At 45.3% G+C, this 22,657-nt stretch overlaps 1 protein-coding gene across 5 annotated transcripts in view; it reads right to left on the bottom strand.

Annotated features, from left to right (window-relative positions):
- Nucleotides 1-22,657, bottom strand: part of EML1 (EMAP like 1) — a 166,477-nt gene that overhangs the window by 17,837 nt on the left and 125,983 nt on the right. For 3 of the 5 annotated variants that reach the window (XM_031454297.2, XM_064486242.1, XM_064486241.1), the window contains exons 5-14: nucleotides 14,986-15,014; nucleotides 14,030-14,086; nucleotides 11,514-11,643; nucleotides 8,737-8,886; nucleotides 7,867-7,936; nucleotides 5,866-5,976; nucleotides 4,921-5,016; nucleotides 2,348-2,482; nucleotides 1,493-1,592; nucleotides 287-441 (exon numbers count right to left, since the gene is read on the bottom strand). In XM_031454297.2, coding sequence (XP_031310157.2) covers nucleotides 287-441; nucleotides 1,493-1,592; nucleotides 2,348-2,482; nucleotides 4,921-5,016; nucleotides 5,866-5,976; nucleotides 7,867-7,936; nucleotides 8,737-8,886; nucleotides 11,514-11,643; nucleotides 14,030-14,086; nucleotides 14,986-15,014 — 1,033 coding nt within the window. The remainder of the gene's footprint in view (nucleotides 1-286; nucleotides 442-1,492; nucleotides 1,593-2,347; nucleotides 2,483-4,920; nucleotides 5,017-5,865; nucleotides 5,977-7,866; nucleotides 7,937-8,736; nucleotides 8,887-11,513; nucleotides 11,644-14,029; nucleotides 14,087-14,985; nucleotides 15,015-22,657) is intronic. The other 2 variants (XM_064486244.1, XM_064486243.1) reach the window with 1 other exon arrangement.

Raw genomic sequence — 22,657 nt, 5'->3', positions numbered from 1 at the left:
TAATCAAAATGTGGATAACATTCCCTTGGAAAAGTGAGACTGGTTCTATGATAAAGATACTCCAGATGGCAATGTTGCAGTGTCACATTTTATAAACCGAATTCCATTTTAGTGGTCATACTTAAACCGCCCCCACGATTTTAATAAAATATGACCCCACTTAGTAAAATTTTATCTAAACAATTTTCAAAACTGTAAGCTAAAGACTTCAAACTCACAAGGAAACTGGTCAGCTTAACAGGTTAAGTCTCAAAACGCATGCCAACAGCACGACCTGCTGTCTTACCTCAGTTTTATGGAGTTTCTGATAGTTTCCGTTCCAAGAAATGAGCTTTCGGTCCTTCCCTCCTCCCGACACCAGCGTGCCGTCCCTTAACATACAAAGTGCAAAAATACCACCCTCGTGGGCCCCTTGAACTGCATAGCTTATTCGATTCGTACCTAAACACACCAAGAAAACCATGCTTAGGACATCAGCAAAAGGCTCACCTCTGGCCACCTCATGTCACTTTTGTTTTAAGATGTGATACTGTCAGTTAGAATATCACTGTAGTGTGAATCTAGAAAGGATCCAATTCCTAGAAGTTCCCAGAGCACCAGACAAGCATGGACTGGATTCCTTTAGAGTTAAGGAAAACATGCTCACACAAAGCACAGTGTACCACCTGCAGCTGAGAACGGGCACCTTGAGCTGATATCCTCGTGAGCTGTGTGTCTCTGGACAAGTGACTTAACTGCTCTGTGTCAGTTTCCCCCTCTGCATTACAGGGCTCCTGTTCATCCCACTGGATTGTTGTAAGGGTGACATGAAAGGATGCTCAGAGCACGAGGCACCCGCAGCAGTAGGGATACTGCAGAGGTCGCCGTGTTAGTCTGAAGTTACACTGACGGGTCTGTTTCCGCCTTCACCCCCACCCAACCTCAAGATCCTTGAGGACAGGGACGGTGCATTTCCCCTTTTTTCCTGGCTCTTGGTTAGCACTCATAAATGCTCACTGAACTTGATGGAATGCATGTCTCTGAGTCACGAGTCCTCCTTACCACACCGTCTGCCCACTGACAGCGGGGGATTCAGACCTGCCTCATCTTATGCAGTGTCCAGCAGGCTGCCATTAATACAGTCAGAAATCAGTCTCGTCTGCTAAGCGCTATGTGAACCAGAAAAGTGAAATACTCCAGAGCTAACCAAACGTCACAGACGACTTCATCATTACAGGCTGTTATCATTTCTCCTAACAAAACTATTCATTCCTTTATAATGTCTTGGGCTTAAAATGCCTTTTATAGTGACAGACATCAACAGCCAACTAGTCTTGTTTTCCTCTTGTCCCAAGTCACACATGCACACATGCATGTATGTACCCATGTAACCTGGAATCTAAAGTAGTGAGCCTGAAAATAACATTAACAGACAGTCCTTACGGAAGCCACATTTGGCTTCTTACTTACAACATCACCAAAAATGTCTTTTTGGGGAGCAATCACTTGTTACCTTTTCCCCATACGAGGATGTTGCCACCTGAATCTCCAGTGATGGTGTCACCATTTTCAGAAAAGGTCACACAGAGGACAAACTTTGGCTTTTCTTGCTTCTGCAGAATGTTTAAATAAGAATATACAAATGTTATATATATTATTAATACAAATAAAAGGATGTCTTGATTAAATGTGTTTAACATCCAGGATCGCAGTCACCCCAAGCGGGACAGGGTCATCTTCTGCCGCTGCACCGTGTACCTTCCATTCTCATCCACCGTTACATAACTTATGCCCTGAGATTGTATCTAAGACAAAGAGATTTCTGATACTTAAAAGGTTGCAGACAGTTTGAGCAGAGGAGGGTGTTGGAGGGGCTCAGGGGCTGTGTTGTCATGACTACGGTCTGAAGGTCCTGGCGCCAGGATAAAGCAGTCCTGACACTCAGCCTCTGGGCCGTGGCGGCAAAAGGCCCCACAGGGCAGCAGGTGTCACCCGCAGCTCTCACAAAGTCCCCAGATGGTGAGACTAAACAGCACAGAGAGTGTCCATCACTCCCTGCAAAGTCTCACTGTGGTCTCCTGGTCAACTAGCATGCCACCGCCATAGTGGCCCCGGCCAATGGGCATCCTCTCCTGGCACTTCTCCCTGTGTTGGTCCTTCCTCCTCAGCATCACTAGTGTTATCTGCGAGACACAAGGGGCTCCCCAATCGCGCCAGGGATCTCCAGGAATAGTCTTTATCACTACACCCCCATGTTTGTGAATTAAAACAAATTCTAAGACTGGGAAGCCTCAAAGCTTCCTTAAAAGCTGGGCGATTACAAGTACCATCGGTGAAAAATAAAACAACCAGTGCAATTTAACCATACCTCGAATAATCCCTGTTTCTTAATAAGGGAGCTTCCTTCTAGCGTCCAAAAATAGAGGTGCGATTTCCCACAGGTAACGATTATATTGGTGTCCGTGGGGTGGAAATCCGCAGCAAATACAGCTTCATTGGAACACTTTGAGCAAAAACAGGAGAATCAAATGTCTCAACTCTTAAGATACTTAAGAAAATAAACAGAATCTGAACCACAAATAAATAACTCGTCAAGGTAAGCATGAGGCCTCTTGATATTTCCCCCATGGATTCATGTTCTGTGAACACGAAGCTTGTGCCCACACTTCTCCCCCTCGTCTGCCTCCCCTACCACTCTGGGTCCCGAGGACAGGACCACGGAGCCTCCCTTTGGTGCGGGGCTCTCCCAGGACCTGGTGCAGGGCAGGCACGTGGGGTGCTCTGGCTTAAAGGAGCTGCTGGGGACTTCAGAACCTCAGGCCTCACTATACATAAAAATAGGAAAAAAACAAATTTCTTCTGTATAGCACAGGGAGCTATATCCAGTATCTTGTAATAACCTTTAATGAAAATGAACATATGTATGTGTATGCATGACTGGGACATTATGCTGTACACCAGAAATGGACAAACTGTAACTGACTGTACTTCAATTAAAAAAACCCAAAAACCTCAGGCCTCATCCCCATCTAGTGACTGACTGGAAGGGCCCTGGTGTCTGGATTTTACACAGCTCCATCACTCGGGCCAGCTTTGGCCGCCCTGCCTGCCCTGGGAGTCCCTCCTGGTTTTAATCCCCAGGACTCTGCCGGTGGTTCAGTGACCAAGACCGAGTCCAGCAGAGGCTGTGGTTCTCTGGGTTCACCACCCTCGCCCTGTTCTCTTCATTTCCAGGACTTCACCCTGGTCCAATAAATCTGACTCTGCTTGCTCCTTCTGCTCGATAATTCAGTTCTACATTCTTACACCGGGAATAACTTGCTCTGATTACTTCCAATCTAGCGACAAAGCAAGAACTTAAGCACCTGAGCAGAACATTAGGCGGCGCAGCTACAGCACGAGTATAGGTGTATTCGTGCCTGACTACAGCACAGGAACCCCCCCCCCCCCACAAAAGACGGAAAGCTATGTAAGTCAGGTGCTGTAACAGTGGTCCCAATGCTAGGTCAGCAGGGTGATCCAACGGTCATCCCAGTGTTAGGACAATAAGGTGATCCAAGGTAAACAGAGGCCAGGATGAGAAATCTGAAGTCAATCCTACAAATGTAGATCCGATCCTGGTTTTAGCAGGAGGAAAGCATAAGGAAACTCAAGGGAAGTTCATCAACATGTCGGCAAGTGCTTTCGAACTGGCATTTTTTCTGGATATAAGCCCACGAGTGGGGTTGCTGGATCATAGGGTAAGTCTACTTTTAGTCTTTTGAAGAATCTCCACACTGTTTTCCATAACGGCTGCACCAAACTGCATTCCCACCAGCAGTGTAGGGGGGCTCCCCTTTCTCCACACCCTCTCCAGCATTTGTTGTTTGTGGACTTTTGAATGGTGGCCGTTCTGACTGGTGTGAGGTGGTACCTCCTTGCGGTTCTGATTTATGTTTCTCTCATGATTAGTGGTATCGAGCATCTTCTCAAGTGCCGATTGGCCATCTGGATGTCCTCACTGGAGAATAGCTTGTTTAGGTCTTCTGCTCAGTTTTGATCGGGTTGTTTGCTTTTTTGTTGAGTTGTGTGAGCTGTTTGTGTATTCTGGAAGTTAAGCCCTTGTCAGTTGCACTGTTTGCAAATATTTTCTCCCATTCCGTAGGGTGTTGTTTTGTTTATGGTTTCCTTTGCTGTGCAAAAGCTTGTAAGTTTAATTAGGTCCCATTTGTTTATTTTTGCTTTTACTTCTATTGCGTTGGTAGACTGACCTAAGAAAACATTGCTACTAATATATAATATATAATATATAATATGTAATATATAATATATAATATATATATATATATACACACACATACATACATACACACATATATACACATGACTGAATCACTACGTTATACACCTGAAACTAACACAACATTGTAAATTAACTACACTTCAATTAAAAAAAAACTGTTGGGAGTTCCTATGGGCACGGCTGCAGGAAGAGCCCCACTGGGAGGACCAGGATCTTCCCAAGTCCACTCAGCTCTGGACGACCCTGCGCTGACCTCTCCTGCCCCTCTCCCTCAGCCTGCTCCCTGCCCGGCCTTCCCACTGGGCAGCGGCCACATCTCACTCGTCACCACACCTCCACTGCCTCCTCGGCAGTGCGGTGCACAGGGGACACTTGGCATTTCTGGATGACAGAAAGAAAGCAAACAAATGGACGATGGAATGAATTAAAAGGGCCATGGAGGTGAAATGAGGAAGAAAACCTTAGAGACACTGAGATGAGAAGGAGGAATCCTGTAGGGACTTGGGAAGAGGGGAGGGGGTGGGGGCCCGGGGGCTTCTCCGTGATGGAGTCCTGCCTGAAAGCCAGGGTGGGAACAGAGCCCACCACCCAGGAGCCGGAGGAGAAGGTTCCATGTGGGAAAGCAACAAGGCAGCCTGACATCAGGCTTGGAGAGAGACCTTGACGTCCGCCAGCCTCTCCTCCTTCTGCCAGTCCCACACGGACAGCACGTGGTCGTTGGAGTCATCCACGGCACAGAGGTTGCTGCCTCCATTCTGGAAAAAAAAAAAAAAGTATTCACAGCAAGGCTGCATTTGAGAATAAAATAGGTGGAGCATGATTAAAAATGAACATCACTTTTAACATCGAGTCTGTGACATTTTCATTAAAGAATATTTACTCACTCCTTTTGAGACCTGCTTGGGCAGACAGACAGGGGGGAGCAGGTGCACATGGGGTGACGAAGGGACAGGGGAGGAGGGAAGGGTCGGGGGCTCTTCACCACTGGTTCCATTAAAACCAGCTTCCCCAGGACTGCAGAGCGCTTGCCCTGGAGGAGACAGTCTGCTGCTCGCAGGGCGCAGGTCTGCACTGAGTGTGGACAGGGTTATGGAGAGGTCGTGCAAGGAGAGAAGGCAATGGGGGTGAGGAGTGTGGAGTACTGATGTGAACAGGTGCATGTTCCTGAACTGGCTGATGAAGTGTTTAAAGGGTGGACCTGTGGAACGGGCACATCCTGGGGAGGCCTGGGAGACCATGGGGCTTAAGGACAGGCAGCGAGCCAGCCCACCTGGGGGTGGCACAGACAGGCTGGAGCCACCTTGGGGCGGGGAGCAGGGGACACTCAAGGCCAGAGCAGGCAAGACTGCCTCCAGGAGCCTGAAGACAGTGTGGCTGCAGGGCCTCCTCTCATCACCATGGAAACGTCTGATTGAAGTGTGTGACACCGAGGGAACATGTGTGACCTCTGAATGAGGGGACCTGGGAAGCAGGAAGGTTTCAGAGCCCAAATCTGCACACACCTGGGCAGGCATGGGCGTGCTAACTCTCTCCCTCTTCAACCTTGAGCTGATTCTCTCCCGGCTACAGACAACCCTGCAACACCCCACACGGCTCCTACTTACAGATTTTGAGAAAGCAATGCAGGTGACGGCTCGGTCAAAAAACCCTATTCCGATGACATGCAGTGTATTCAACGTCACAGAATCCCAGATGCGCACATGTGGGGGCAATTGCTGCTTAGAAAAAAAACGTAGTCACCGATTGTGCCAGGGGTACAGATTTACCTTTACCTTGAAGCTATGAGATTACTTCAATTTTGTTGAAAGAAGTTTTTTTTCTCCTTTGCATTTGAAGACTCTGCCTTTTAACATAAAGAAAACATTCCCACTGTCTTCAGGAGGTCATGGCCCCTGTGGCCAATTTAACTTTAGAAGAGGTTTACCAAGTTGTAAATTTTGAATAGCCCATTCTTGACAACTGTTCCACAGGAACTGATTCTCTCATTTGTACATCTAATGCGTCTGAATCTTAAAAATGAAAAATGACAAAGAAAATGGAATCTGATATGAGGGCTATTCTTTTAAAGTCTGCATTGTTACTAAGGCGGAAGCATGCTTAAATTCACCACGATGGTCACCACCAAGCGGTATTAAGAGCTTAACATTCTTGGGCCCCATAGGAAACTGATTATACACAAATAAAAACTTAGAGCTTTCATAAGTAGTTCAAACCCTCTCACTTGTGTTCCTAGATTATTTATCCAATTTTTCTCTTCCTTAATAAAAGAAAGCACTACAGAACAACCAGCAGATTTATCAAGAAAATCCAGCACTGCACCCGGCGAACGGGTGAACAGGTTCTAGTCTGGACTTGCTTCTAAGGAACTGGGTGTCTGCAGACAGTCACTTGGCCTCTCTGGACTTCTCCACAAGTAACTGGAAAGGAACGGCTCAGAGAGCTGTAACATTTTCTCTGGCTCTGAAGTTTTGATTCAGTTTTAAGGCCAGAAACTGAAATACATGATTAATCCACTAGAGGGAGGAACAAATGATTTACTACTAATAGAATTTTTAAAGGTCATTTAACACTTAAAAATAGCTGAAGACCCAGCTCCATGGGCATTTACAGAATAGTGGTCTGATTTCCATTGTTCCTCATACCTCTTCCCAAGCGTAGGATTTTAATGGAAAATAGCCTAAACAGTTAAAATTTGATGTTATTAAAATATTTTTAAAAAATTTTTAAAATTTATTTTAAAATGGGGGGAGGATTAAGTTTAATTATTTATTTATTTCAACGGAGAGACTGGGGACTGAACCCAGGACCTCGTGCATGCGAAGTGCACACTTGACCACTGAGCTACACCCTCCCCCACATGAAAACATTTCTGAAAAAAAAACAGTAGCACTCGTGTCTTCTGGAAGAAACATGGGAATAAAAATGGAACTCCTTAGTAATGGGTTTCAGGTCACCCACTGTGCAGTGATAAGCTGTATAAAAGCAGGTGTCAGAAGAGCTACAAGACGTCCCAGATAAGACACGACACTGACCGCAGAGTGTGGTGAGTCAGGGACTGGGAGCCAGGTCTGAACTGTGCTATTTGTCCAGTTCTACTAGCTTCTTCTCTGATTCCTTAAAATATAAAGTGAATTCTTGCTGAAGGGCTTCTAAAATGTGTGCTTCTGGCAGCCCTGGTAGATTACACACAGACACAAACTCCACGGGCTGAAGTCATGATTACAGGGGAGACACAGCAGAGGGTGCCTGAAATTCACTGAGGATGCAAAACGCCTCATATTCAACTGACTATTTATGATTTTAATTTTACTTATGAAATGTATACTTAAGATTTTCATGTTTATCACATCTACATAAGTATCTTAAGAATTAATAAATTCTTAGGCAAGAACAATGCTATTTAAAAATGAGCTGAAATTAAGGTGACCTCAAGGGCTTTTAAAGGTCACTGTAATAATTCTAATTTGCAATGAAAATTCAAACAAGAGGTTAAGAAGTGTTTAGACACTATATCGAAGCAGGCTTATTCATCAGCAAAATGTTTTAAGAAAATTATTTGGAGTTACGAGTTTGTTACAAAAATATGAAAAGATAACATAACTCACTTTTCCATCCTTAGATGTGCCTGCGACTTGTCCTGTGGCTATTGTGATCCTATCAGGATGAACTGCAAGGCTAAGAAAAAATATTGATAAAACATCTACTTAAAGGTAAGCTTTACTTTCCTCCTGATCAAATATAATCTGGTCAAAACTTTAAATGTAAGAAATATACAGTGCCTAACTTCTTACAGACTCATGACAAATTCCCTGAGCACCCCAATGACCTTAGGCAATTAGCGCCTATTTCATTTTACCTTAATTCCTTTATCTTTAGAGAATTTTCAAACTCAAGGAAAAAGCATCCTCTGCTTGAGAAATGCCACTTCAATCTCAGAACCACTTAATCAGCATACAATCCTTATTAAGAAGTCATTTTGCATGTATCCGACAGCAAAGGCCTTCTCTTTTCCCAACAGGAGTTTTGTAACTGACCAGGGACTGAGGACACATAAATCCACCTATTCATCCATCCATCTTTCCAAGATACATAAAATTGCTACCAAAAGTGTAAATGAACTACGAGGATAGCAGACCCGGCCACAAACATGAAAACAAAACACTTTTATTAAGAATAATGACCCAAATTAGAAGCCATTAGCACGGGACGTACTAAGAACGTCTCCAGATTGGGGCCTGTTAGAGGTATCTGTGTAGGTAACATGGTTGGTTAGGATGATGCGTTATAAACACAGAAAACTCTCCATTGCCTTGGAGAACCAGGTAGCTCGCAGACAGCCCAGAACACAGAGAAGAGCTCCTCCCAAAGGTCGGACTTTCTTCCATCCCTGTCCTCTTTAGTGGCATCCTGTTACTGAACTCCTTCTGCTCATGCTCTTTCCACACGTGGCACAGGAATCAGGTTTGAGGGCTCACCACTTCACGTCGTCATTATGGCCGGCGTAGTGCCTCTGCAGCTGCTCCTCCACGTTGTACAGCACGACCACCGACGCGATGAAATAGACCGTCTCGCCCGTCGGGAGCAAGTACAGGTTACTACGGCAGTCTCGGCCCCTGTACCCGTAGCTTCGCGTATGTCAAGATAAAACCTTTTTTTTCTTTAAGAGCTAACAAAACATCAACTTTATACAACCGGCACAGGCAATCAAATTCTACAGGACTATGACCATCACGTCCACTAATTTAAAGACTAAACTGTAAAGGCTCAGTGCCAAATATATCCGACCCCCTAAAAGAGGCAGGCAGTGAAGTTGGAAACAGTCACTGATTTAATGTGAATACATATTTTTAACAATACAAAGGTGTGGTTTTATGTTTAGAAAGTATGTGTTATCTTACGAAAGCTGAATTTTTCGGCTTGATTAAAAACGGCCATCTGTGGTTTTATTTACTAACAGTAACTGGATCAGACATCTCTGAGCTGACCAGGAGGTGAATGAACTCTTTTCAGTTTACTCAGTCAATCATGGATCTGGGAATCAACAGCTAAGGGCCAAATTTCTCAGCTGAACTGTTGAAAGTTTACGTGGATGCCTGGTTCCCTACCTAGTCTGCCTTTAAGTATCTCCCCAGCCCGGTCTTCTGAAAGGCTGATGACCACGACACTCTGCTAAGCGGGCCTCTAGAATTAAAACCACTTAAAGTTGTGCTTTGGCACTAATTGCACAGGAATACTGGGATATTCTGCTCAGCTTTTTTCTCTTTCCTATTTACTGTCTCTCTTGTGTACCATTTCTTTCTATTTTTTTTCTTTTCTTTTTTCAAAGGAGGTACTGGGAATTGAACCCAAGACCTCTTGCGTGCTAAGCATGTGCCCAACCACTGAGGCCTTCTCCACTCCATGACATTTTTTTCTGGCTATCACACTGGCGGCTGAGATCTCCTGAACTACATACAGGTGGTGGTCTATTGTGTGTTCACACGCCCTCTTGAATCTCTGAACTTTTACAAGAGAGGGCTTGACTCTGGGGACTGGAATCAGACGGAGCAACAGGGCTTTACCGCCTGTCATCTTTCAGCCCCGAGACACACCCTTACAATACAGGGCCTGGGGCTGCCATCACTTTAAGGCTTAAGGAGAGAGACTCAGTCTGGTTCTAGAATCATGATCGGGAGATTAGCTGAATCCCTATTATAGCTGGTGGCTTTTGTAGCCTGTTTGGAAAACAAAATATATTTGATGACATTACATGACTATATTGTTTCCAATATTAAGCAGCCTAAGGTTATAAATCTCATTTCGAGAAAAAAACTTTGAGTCTTGATGTTCCTTACATTTTGAAGTATTTAAAAAGAAATTGAAAGATATTAATAGTTGACTTTTATACATCTCAGTTATAAGTCAATTATGAACTTATGATTTATTGTAACCTTGGAGCTAAATCTTTTACTTAACATATTTTTCTACATTATAAAAATACTCATAAAAGATGCAAACTACATATACATATGCATATATATATCAATAAAAGGTAAAAAAAAATTAGGTTTTCCTTGCCCCAACCATTCCCAGCTCCTTGGGGATAATTACCTGTTAAGATTTTAGCATGTATACTTCCAAACTGTGAAAACTATTTCAGAGCAAAACATTGCTTGAATCTGGGCATGAAAAACCACCATTTATTTGGAGCAAATTCCACTGTTTACATCTTCTAAAATATGAGTAGGGGTAGGCTGAACCAGTATGTTTTGAATAACGTGTTCCAGATTTAATTAAACCAATTTAAACAATTATTAAAGAAGTGAATCACTTCAATTACTCGTGTCAAAATAGATTCCAAAATGGATGCAGGTAAATGCTTATGACATCAGAATCTGAAAAAAAATTTTAAATGTATAAATTTGGGGGTAGAAATTTAGGTACAGAGATAATTCTAAAAAAACTTCCAAAGAATATGATTTCATAATTTCAAATAGTCATTCTTCAAACTGAAATGACAGCAGCTTCAATTTAAACCAGCTTCTTATAGTTTGTGCTCAGGGCTCTGCATTAAACTGGCACTCAATAAATACTTGAGGGTGAAGAAAGGATTTTTGCTCTTTGTCTTAAAGTCCACATGGACTGGAAGGTGGCCTCTGCGGGCACCTAAAGTAACATAAAACAGTAAAATAAAGTAAAAGTGAAAAACAAGTACCGTAAAATAAAATAAAAAACCAGCACTTGATTCACCATCTTTCACAGGCTCTATTTTCTTGCCTTTCAATTTATTCTCCTTGGAAGCTCATTCACTTTCCCAAACCTCATGCTACAAAGGCTCCAGCAACCTTTTGTCAAAAATGCTAAAAAAAAAAAAGAAAAAAAAGAAAAAAAAAAAAAAGCTAGTCACAAGGTTGACTCAGATTTTTGTGGCCTTGATTTTGGGGGAGCTTCTTCTTTTTTCTTTTTTTAAAGCAGTAGTATGTCTACGCCGTATGTGCATTTAATTTAAGCCATTGTGTTCCTTTCACTCAGTACTGCGTTCATCCTCACGTCCCTCCTTCAGTGAGTGAGTGTTCATCCTGAAGTCAGGCTCCCCAGGTTGGCCAAGTCCCTGTGTGGGGGAGGGGGAAGCCTAGTCCTTCCTGCCAGGGCCTCCCTCTGTCTTCCTTTGGGTTTAAGAACGTTTTGCCAGTGCAGCTGAGTTTTATGAACTTCAGCAAAGGCATTCATCGACTGACCGCTCGGTGTAAGACAATCCATGGATAAAGGATACACCCATTCCAGCTTAAGTCTCCTGGTTGGCAGTTCTACTTTTGCTTCCAAGTTGTAAGAGTCCACTTGCTCTTTGGGCATGTACATGGTAACCGGGCGTCCACGAAGGAACATTTTTACGTATCCTTCTTCTATGAAAAGAACACAGACGTCAGTAAGACACCTCAGCGCCAGGGTACCTGGGAAAAAAGTTAGCCTCTAGCCTTTCAATATGAAAGTGAAAACTTTTGCCCTGTATAGCATTTCTGGTTAAAGTCCCACGGAAAACTAACTAAAACACAAAGAACAGTTTGAAACAAAAATTCCATCTTGTTTGCTTTTGACATTCTGCTTATGTAAGTGCATGAAAAATGTAAGAAATAGTAAAAAGCAGGAAGGAACTAGATTCCACCAATAATTTTCCAGGAGAGACTTTAGTGCTTACATTTTCTTTATCTTTAGGAGGGGGAAAAATGCCACCCCAAGAAATTACAGCTAACACAAGAAATCCACTTACATTTTTTATTGAGTTCACTGTATATACAATTTCAGTATCAAAATTCATAAAATATCTTTCGATATTTAAATTAGTTCATTATATCACAATGTAAAATGTGTCTTTGTGCAGCTTTTACATTGGACAATTTTTTCAAGTGCAAAGAACACAAAATCAGCAGAAGTCCGTGCTAGGATGCATGCAGAAGGGAAAATGCTCAAAGAAAAGCTAGAAACGGAAAACAAAAGAACAAAGACCCATTAGAGAGAGAAACGGGGAAATAAACCTTTCGAGAGCAAACATTTTTATAACAGAGTAACTTCTGATGTTTTAGTAAATTATAGGGATAAAGGTTAAATCCAATAATATAGTGACCTGGGGCCACTCCTGGACTTTTAAAAAGAAACAACTTAGGGTTTTCTGGCTACAGTTTTAGGATAGAATAAGACCAAAGAAAATGTCTTGTGAGCTCTGATGAATTCTGTTCTGATTCAGAACTCACTGCATTTTGATGCTTCACTGCAGATCAAAGGACTGGGTCTTAATGGCATTTAAATTGGGCAGTTGGGACCAGGGATATCTGCACATAACTCAACAGAAAAATCATCCGTAGAGAGGAAATTGGTGAGGAAGTCATAAAATAATTACAGTACCATAAGCAGCACATTTTCAAATTAGTTTTCAAGACTCATTCCTAGGGATTTTCAAACAATGCCACATGCAACGTTGTCTAAAAATTGAGAGGCCATCCCAGTTTTGTGCTATTGTGTGCGTGCAAATCAAGTCCGAAATGCATGCACGTGATACACACTTCACTCTGCATGTTAAATTTGACTTTTAAGTAAAAAGCAACACACACTCACTCCTGCACACAGTGTGACAGGCACTGTGTTCCACGATCCCCTGTCAGAATGACTGTCACTGGGACCTGCCCCCAGCACTGCAGGTGTTCTTATTGCCCCACTAGGGCACCTTACACAGTGCTGCCAAACCCATCCTTCCTCCAGGCAGATCCTGCAGGATCCAAAGCTCTCACTGCCCTGCCCCGCTCTCCCCCTGAGAGACTTTAACTGACCACTGGGACCCCCCACCCACATGGCTCCTCCTCTCCGCCACCTACACAGCTACCCTGCTCAGTGCCTCTCCCCATGCTCTTCTCCTCGCCTGACCTCTTCCTTCCTTAATCCTTCACCCAAGTCTCAGCTCATCAGATGCTGTGGCTAACCACAACTGAAACCCCTAAAAGCACCAGCAGACCAACAGAAGAGGGGCAGAGAGGGGCAGAGGTGACAGCTTGAAGTTACATGACAAGTGATTCCATGAATTCTCTTTGTAACTGAGGAATCACAGAATGCAGATCCAGAAGAAAGAGGACATGACGCCATCCCACACCACACACAACAAGCCGAGTGCGGGTGCGTGTAATGAATGCACGTGATCGATCTGCTTGAGTACTGCTGTCACGCGCCGGTTAGGATGCCCTTGGGATTGAGGTTTACTGACTGTGCGGTTCTAAAGCACAGGACTCGGCAAAAACCAAAACCAAAAACCAAAAAACCCCAACAACAACAACAACAAAAGAACCCCAAACGCTGGAATTAGTCTTGGCCCTATTTTGTCATTCTACATCTAAATTCTAAACTCAGCAAGGGAAAGCAATTAAAAAAAATTTTTTTTCCAGGCATGTTAGGATAGCAGCACACAACCACCAAACCCCAAGGTGCTCGGGGGGGAGGCCAGCCGCAGTGCAGGGTGCACACAGTGGGGCATCCCGGGGCTGCCCTATAGCTCTCTTGAGGTTTATACAGATTTTAACAAGGGTTCCTGTAATCAGCCAATAAGCAATCAAGATCCAATTTACAGCTCCTTATTAAAACCCATCCAAGTAAATGCTAAGGGATGATTTTAACTTCAAATAAATCAAAGTGGGTTGCATCACATTTTCATACAAGGAGGGGATCCGCTGGCCTGTATGAAGAGTTTCTGTAGCCTGGGTCACAGCTTGGCTCAGAGAGCTATGAGGTTTCAGAAATGCCGCCTACCTTTGCAGTGTGTCACCCGGCGCTTCCCTTGGGATTTCGGAGACAGAGACAGAAGTGCTATAAAGAGATGGGGGGGGTAGGCACTGCAAGAGTGACCGGCCTGCTTGCCCGGGAGCACTCATGAGCCTCCGTCGGGGATGCTCCCCTGCCCCCTGGCAGAAAAACCTGGACACATTTCAGGGATTCTGACAAATGCACTCGAGACCTAGCTCTGCCGGCTAATGACGATCACATTTTCAGTGGGTACATTTCATGCTTCCTGAAAATGAAATGAATCCTCAAGTACATGCTGATCAATATGCAAGTCTGACTTTCATGTTTCAAGTCTGAATTTAAGGGGAAAAGCTTGCAAAATTAAATGGATTTATTTAGCCAATTACACACCTGTCACTGATTCTGCCTTCTACGTACGCTCTCAAATGAGGTTGCTATGCTAAAAATAGCATCCACCTGATTATAAAATGTGTTAGAAAAGGTATATGGAAAGGTACCTATGAACTGTCAGTGTGCAGTTTAGGAAACCAAAGGCAGGAAAAGAGAAAAAGCTACTTTTTAGACAAAGTTCTACCTTGATGCATCAGAAACTTCCCCTTTCAGAGAAAAGCAAATGTTCATGACCAGAGTCCCACCAGTAAGGAAGGAGGAACAAAGGCAAGGAGTCTTTTACCCTAGAAATTTCACTTCAGTGTAACGGCATTGCACTCTTCCTCTTTACTGATGACGCTTAAGTCGGTTCTAAAGGGGGTAAGTAAAGGCTTTAGTCTCCATGACCACTTTATGGGCGGTCTCTGACGTGAGCCTCCAGACCCCCAGGCGCAGGCTGGCGGGGAGCTCTCAGCCCGCCGGCCCTGCACAGACACCCGTTCTCCCAGCCCAAGTGGCCCCTGAACAACTACTTCTTATTGTCTCTCAAGGTCGGAGGTGAGTGAAGGGCACCAACATTCCATCACCCTTACCTGCGCTGAAGACTGGCTCCTTGGGTTTGCTGTGGGGGCAAAACAAAAACAGTTTTTAAAAGGAGGCTGGGGGTGGGGGTTCATCTCTTTCCTAGAAGACCCCACGCCCGCCAGCTGCAGTAGCTGGTCACACAGATGCTGCAGGAATGATTATGTGCTAAAGAGAAAAACAAAACCACGGAACCACAAAAAGGAACAGCGTAAACAAAATATGGCCCAAACCAGGTGCCAGAGGCTGCAGTCCCAGCTTTATCACCAAAGCTGGGCTTTTTTTTTTTTTTTTTAATGAGAGCAAATAAAGATTTGGAGAAAGAAAATATTTGGTTAATCAAGATGGGAGCAGCCCTGTCTAAATGTGTAAAAAAGATTTGTTTTTCTTTCCCAAGCTTTTCTGGCAGATTTTTTTTTTGAAGAACTTATTTGATACTGGCAAACTCCTGTCACAGGGGCTTCTGGGTGAGAACTTCCAGAGCCCAGCTCCCAGCAGGAATGGCTACCTTGGGGATGTCGAGGGGGCGGGAGGAAGGAGGAAGGAATAAGGGCTACTGGGGCGTGGTCATATCCTGGGACGTGGTGGGGACCCCACTGTGGGCCTCAGCCAGGCTGAGTCCCTGCTTGACTGCCCCTGGGAAACCAGACCCCCACAGCGTTCAAGGTCACACCACGGAGGGATGGAGGTCACTCCTGGGGGCAAGCTCCCCATGTGCCTGAACAGGGTGTCCCATGTGGAGGCAAGCACAGCCCTCCCTGCGACAACCTGACAACCAACTGCCAGTGGGAAGGTTGTCACCTCTGTGCCAGGCAGGGATGCTCAGGCAGGGCAGGAAGTGTGTTCAAACACAGAGCCCGTGATTGAACCCTTAGACGTCCACACCGTCTTCCACTGTACCCCCACTGTCCAGAACACCTCCAGCTCAAAGATACAGAACGAGACACACTGAGTAAATGAAACCCACCCCAAAGGGGGCTGGGAGGGCGTCAGCCCGCAGAGGCGCCTACATTTTCATGCGTGAATATTTAAAAATACATACCTGCAGGTATCGCCCTAATGTTACTTTTCGCCTTCATTTTTTAACTTTAAATACATTAAGAAACACTACCAGTAAAAGCTACTCTTAATCCCACGATGTAATAAATGATATTATTTATTAATGTCCTTGATTTTTGGATGATCTTATGCAGTCCGTGGCAGGAAGCTCTTTCCTGATGCTTTAAAAGTGTTTTCCCGTGTTTCACAAAGGTGGGTCTGCTACGGGCTTAGACGGCTGACTGCTCACCACTGGTCACGGAAAGCAGTGCTCTAGGGGCGGGTGTAGCTCCGTGTGGCGCGCATGCCTGGCAGGCATGAGGTCCTGGGCTTAGTCCCCAGTGCGCCCATCAAAATAACTAACCAAATAAATACACCTGATCACCCCCGCCAAATAAAACCCCAAACAAACCAACCCAAACAAAATAAATACAGTATTTTTTAAAAAGAAAAGGAAAGCAGTACTCTAAAAGCCTGGCACGCCTTCTAGCATAAACACCTGTCTTACATGGGCCCCAAAGGCCCTAACCCACGTCCACGGACCCGGCTGTTTTTCTGACTTCATCTCCCTCTCTCTACCCCCAAGTTGAGGAGTTCCGGCCACTCTGTCCCTGCTGTCCCTTGACCAGGCCAGTGGCCTGAGTCAGGCGTGGGCCTTGAGGATGGCACACAGCTGGGTCTGGGCTCAGAGCCGCCCTGGGAGGCCTTCTCCGACGCTCCACTCTGCCGGCTCCCCGGGCCCTGCTCCCCATGCCCTGCCTGGCTTATCTTCCTCTTTCGTTCTCTCTCTCCCCATTAGGAGGGCAGATCTTTGTTCATGGCCTGGAAGCTGGTAAGGCCTGGCACCCTCCCTGCTTCTGGCTTGGGCAGGCCCTGTGGATCTGCCTGGGCAGGTGGGCTGAGGGCCGTCTCTGCAGCCCTGCCTCCCTCTGCGGTCGATGCGGCTGCCCAGTGCTTGGGGTCTCCTCCTGTTCTCCTGGCCAGTCCTCAGCCTTTGCTGAGCATCCCAGGGCCTCTCTCAGCTTCCCAGTCCCTCCTTGGTACCCAAGCAAGGCCCGGTGTGGAGAACTCCTCCTGGTCCTTCTGCTGGGCCCTCAGCAAGCGCTGTGCTTGGGCCGCAGAGAGGTGGTTTCAGGACTCCCATCTTGCTCCCAGTCTTCGCGGAAAAAAAGGTGCGCGTGTGAAGGTTCCTGTGTGCCCGGGGCTCCCAAGAGCTCTAGACCACTGTGCCAGCCCACACGCGGCCTCTCAGGATTCGATGGGCTTCCAGCTACTTTCTTCTTCTTATTCCCACTCCTCCTCTCCCTGCAGCTCTGCCAAAGATGACAGCAGCCTCTCCTGAGGGGTCTTGGTTCATCGTGTTACTTGGTGACCTCGGCTTCACGGTGGGCCTACCTGACTTGTTCTCACTGTTGGGGGAGTGACACTTGTGGGGTTTTTTTTGAGAGCGGAGGCACAAGTCTTAACTCCAAATTTTGTCTCCTTATTAGATTCACAGGCAGGTCAAGGACACAAGAGGAAAAAGCTGAAACAGACGACTACGGAGCAAATCCACCAGTTAGGGAAGTCAGGCAGGGAATTAACTAGAGGACAGGAAAGCTACTTTTTCCATCACGACTTTGATCACAAAAAGCAGAAAGATGCCAAATCCATGAGCACAGAAATAAGCAATCCAGAACCTTCCCTGGAGACAGAAAAGGCCAATTATGGATTGTGTTCCTCTTAGAAAGAGGACACCCGCACGGGAATGCGAACTCCAAATACAGGGAGGCCAGTGGAATTTCGGTGCTAAAGTACCACCGGAGGACAGACGACGATTTCTGTTAAAAGATCAGAGAGCGGCAGTCTGAGTGTCGGCAGCTGAAGGTCACTGAGCGGTACCCGGTACTGAAGAGCTCATCGTTCCTTAAACCTTGCTCTAAACTATGCATTACTTTTTGAGTATATTGTAATTAGAAAACATACTCCCCCTATGTTTCATTATTTTAGGCAGTTACATTTTTATAGAAAAATATACTGTGTTTACTTTAGAATCCACGATCCCAGCCAAAGCTCCGCCATCCTGAAAGGTGAGAGGCGTGCCTGGAAAGGATATTATTCCAGGCACACGAGCATGTGTCATAAATACAAACCTATAAAATGGTAATGAACCTTCCCAACTACTGACAGGAGGAGAAACCCACAGAACATGTGATGACAATGATCCGAAGTTAAAGACACTGCAGCCCCAGGTCAGAACCAGTTAACGGGAGCAACACGCCAGTCACCTGTCTGTTCTTGAACTCACCTGTCAACAGGGCTGCGAGTGGGCCCTTCAGACCCAGCACATGGGAACCATGCTCTGGCTGTGGAGTCACTTGGAATGGGACATGATAGCCTCTCAAGGTATTGTATAATTTGTCTGTGATCACCCATTCCTTCATGTGAGCTAAATGGAAATCTTAAGCGAGTGACTTCACACCGTCTCCACCGCCAGGGTGTGGAGGGAGGGAGATGGGGGTGGATAAACACTGGAACTAGAACGGGGCTTCATTCACCCCTATCCGAGGATGGAGTCAGTGAAAATGTCCCCCACCCTCCCTTGAAGCCCAGGGCGGAAGTCAGCCCAGAGGAGAGAAAGGATTTCCCTTCTGGCAAGCAAACCCTCACCTCTTGGCTATTCCGACACCAGGCTGCAGTGGCCAACATCTCCAAAAGGAACAGTGTTGCAATCCGGTGGGGTTTTTTACTGCTCTGTTTTGGCAGAAAGGAGAATTGCCGAAAGAGGTTGGCTGCACACGCCCTTGAGCTGGGTGGTTCGGGAGACTATGCCAAGGGCTCCAACTGTGAGCAGTGCCTGGGGGCTCACGGAGGAGGCAAGGCAGCCTGGAGCCTTCACCAGACTGGCAGCTGGATCTGGAGGCCGTGGGGGCCGTGGGAGAAAACCAGGCGGTCGGCCCAGGGAAGATCCCCCACCTGGTGCTGTGGGCTCACACCCACAAAGCAGCTATAATCGCCCAAGTCGCGTGCTTGCAAATCCTCGAAAATGTTCACTGTGCACTTTGGGCGTGGGGGCTGTCACAAGTGGCTGTTTCCCTTCCTCTGATATAACTCGTGGTGGCTGCACTGCAAACGGTGTTTATAAGCAGGAGAGTCCAGCCAAGACCTCATTCAGACTTGCATGCAACGAGTAATCACTGCCCGCCCCTGTGGTGGGGTCCTTGCCTAGAACAATCGTATCTGTTACTAAATGACCCTGAGGTCCTGAAAGCAGGTCTCTGACACGTGTGTGACCCACGTAACAGGGAGCTGGGAGAGACAAGGATGAAGGCAGACTGATGGGGCCAAAGGCTTCTGAGCAGAGATGCTTGCTTTGGAAAATGATGAATAAGACTGGAGCAAGGAGGAGGCTTGTTTCAAACACGTATTTTCCCCCTGCAACTTACTCATCTATAAAAACCACGCCCCTCGGCACACATACCATGACTCTTCCGAAAATGACCTCACTTCATGAAATATAATCCCTGCTGGAAGCCAAAATACTCTGCTATGTAAATAATGATTCTTTTTATAAATTGTCCTTAAGTAAGCAGCTTTTAACTAGAAGTAGGGTCATTTAAATTCCATCCATTTAAAATGTTTAGAAGTCACTGGAGACTACTGGGGACAAAAACTACTGTTTCATAGACATTTCCAGCTGACACTTGCAGCTTAACACAGCAGAAGGAGCACAGGTTTTGAAGTCAGCTGGATCTGCGTTCCTGTGGAGCAAACCACTTCACCTCCATGAACCTCAGTTTTCTTCATCTACAAAATGGGAATAACACCACTGAGGTACAGGGTACCGGCAGGATTAAATATAATGTGTAACAAAGTGCCCAAGACATGGTTATTAATTAAAGTGATTTCCCTCTTCCTCCTAATTTCACTGACAAAAACCTACATACATTTCTAGGCTCCTCACCTAACAGCCTCAAAACTAAAACAACACAAAGACTATCAGCACTTATTATTTTAACATTTGTTAAAAACTAAATGACCCCATGGCTTAAAGAGTGAAACAATCTTTTAGTTAAAAAAAAAAACAAACTTAATTTAAGTCACTTAATTTCCACTGCAAATGTTTCAGAATCTAAAATGCAGTGTTAAAACCATCTACCAATAGGTGGTGCTATTTGCATAGTTCTTCAATGACAATGGTTTTTTTTGTTTTTTTTTTTTAAATTAAGTATATACGTAATATCGTTGTCATCCACTCAACGGATATTTATTGAGCAGTTACTGTGTGCCAGGCCAGTGCAAAGTTCTAGGAATGCGAAGAAGGAAAACTGACACAGCTCTGTCCTCCCAAAGCTTAAGTGGGGTGGGGTGGGGGGGTGCGACGAGCAGGCAAGGGCGTGTGGGCCCCCAGGGGGTGGGGAGAGAGTTGCAGTTCCAGATAAAGTTAATGGGTGTGTACAAAGCAATCTGAAAAGCAGCTAACTCAGACCAGGGGGCTAGGGCAGGCTTCCCAGAGAAAGGGGTATCCCAGGCTGGGTCTTGAAGGATGAGCTGGAGCTCTCCTCCTCCTGCCAAGTTTCCAGACACATACACATGTCACTTAGGACCAGGGAAAACCCTCCACTTCCTAGTGCTAGAAGGCGTAATTCATCAGCTGTATGTTTGTTTGTTTGGGGTATCTGTTTCATGTTGTAATATAATAAAAAGATTTTTCTACATATGCTGTCTTCTTTCTTAGATTTGTGTTTCTTTAATGGAGACTGAGTTTGCACATCTTCTTAGTTGTATTCCTCTCCCCGTGAACTGCCTCTGCTCAAGCCGTTCACGAACTTTCTGATTGAGCTGGCTCTTTTCCCTCACAGGTGTGTTGTGTCCTTAGGAAATGAAAGACACTGGCCCTTTTCAGTTGTATGTGTCACTCGTGTTTGTTGAGAGAATGAGTCTTTGTGGGCTGCTCCTTTCCATGTCCCACCACGCCTTACGCCGTGTCCTGCACAGGTAGGTGCTCAGTGAGTCACACCGTGCTGGCAAAGTGAATGAGTAAGGAGACAGAAATGTCTAGAATTTCTGATTCCTCCCTATTCAAGTTGGGGTGAGGTCAGAAACAGGGGCTGGGGAGTTCTGAAATGTCCCGAAGAAGAAGGGCACTCAAGATTGGGGGGGTGGGGTGAGCAAAGGTGCGCAAACACCCCCACATCAGCTCCAGCACCAGGACAGAGTAGGCATGACTGTAGGAGCTACCATTTAAGGAGCCAGATACAGGGTCTCTGGATACGATCTCATTTAATCCTCACAAGGACCCTGGGCGGTGGGTACTAATTTTTACTGGTGTTGAGGAAAACCCCAAAAAGATTAAGTAACTGCTTCACAGTCATACAACAAAAGTGGCAGAGCTGGGATTAGAACTTGGCTACGGCTATAATGCCCCATCGGTCCAACCTCTTTTTGTTATATTGACTGGGGTAAAAAGATTTACTCAATAAATGTTTATTTATTTTTATTTTTTTGCAGGGGGTGGTAATTAGGTTTACTTATTTATTTAATTTTTAAATGGAGGCACTGGGGATTGAACCTGGGACCTCGTGCATGCTGAGCATGCACTCTACTACTGAGCTATACTCTCCCTCTGATAACAAATGTTCATTGAGCACCTACTGCGTGCTGGGCATTGTTCTAGATGTTGGACTGGTCTAATTGGACTAGAAAAGTCTTGCTGGTACCTGAACAGCCAACTAAAGCACATTTGCCTAGATAAATGATAACTCACATCTGAGGTAACGTTGTAAGAGTTTATTTCCTGACACAAAGACATGCTCAAATAGCAAGTGAAAAAGAAGGTTACAAAACACACAGAGAAAATATAATTTATGTGAAAATTATACACTACACACACAACACTCTAGAAATAAAGTCTGGATGGAAATACAATAAAATGTTAGCTGTGAGTTCTCTGAGTGCTGAGATTACAGGGGATTTTCATTTCCTCCTTTTTTGTACATTTGGAGATCCTAAAACATATATTACTTGTGTAATAAATAAATTAAGTCAGAAAAGAGAAGAAATCCTGCTGGGGGAAAGCGAGAGCCAGTGTTGGAAGGCGTGGGTATCAGGGTACAGGAGAGTGTGAGGAGGAACCCACAGGTGATGAAGGACCTGGCGCCCCAGGCTGACTGGATTCCGCCATCAGTGACGCTAAAGGAAAAGCAAAGCAAAGCTGAGCCTTGAGGAACTGGAGGTGTTATTCCAAAGACTGTCCCACTGAAAGCTAGAGCTTTAAGGAGGAAGGAGTGAGGGTCCTGCTCGGGGCTCTGGACCTTACAGCCTCGATGAAACAGTCAGCTGCACAACACAAAAGGCACCTAAGGGGCCACTTGCACATGGCGGACAGCGTCATTATCTGCAGCCTTGTTCCTGTCATTGACTCCAAAGACAGGGAGCGCATTTGTGTGTTACATACAGCAAGGTTTCAGGCAGACGGCTAACACATTCCTAGTTCTAACAAAATCAGCCCGTATTGCAACAACTTTTTGAAGGAAACAAAGTGTCCTGCTTACAAAGCTGATGACTCTTATTCCAGTCAGAATTACACAGGGGAACCAGTTCGATAATTAAAACATTTTATCAGTCTAGCAACGTCTAACAGAAACTGTCCATTCTAAATAGTGG

The sequence above is a fragment of the Camelus dromedarius genome, chromosome 5 (genome assembly GCF_036321535.1).
Source record: "Camelus dromedarius isolate mCamDro1 chromosome 5, mCamDro1.pat, whole genome shotgun sequence".
NCBI classification, from domain to species: Eukaryota; Metazoa; Chordata; class Mammalia; order Artiodactyla; family Camelidae; genus Camelus; species Camelus dromedarius.
Note: the sequence above shows the minus strand (reverse complement) of the source record. Positions and strands in the feature narration are given on the sequence as shown.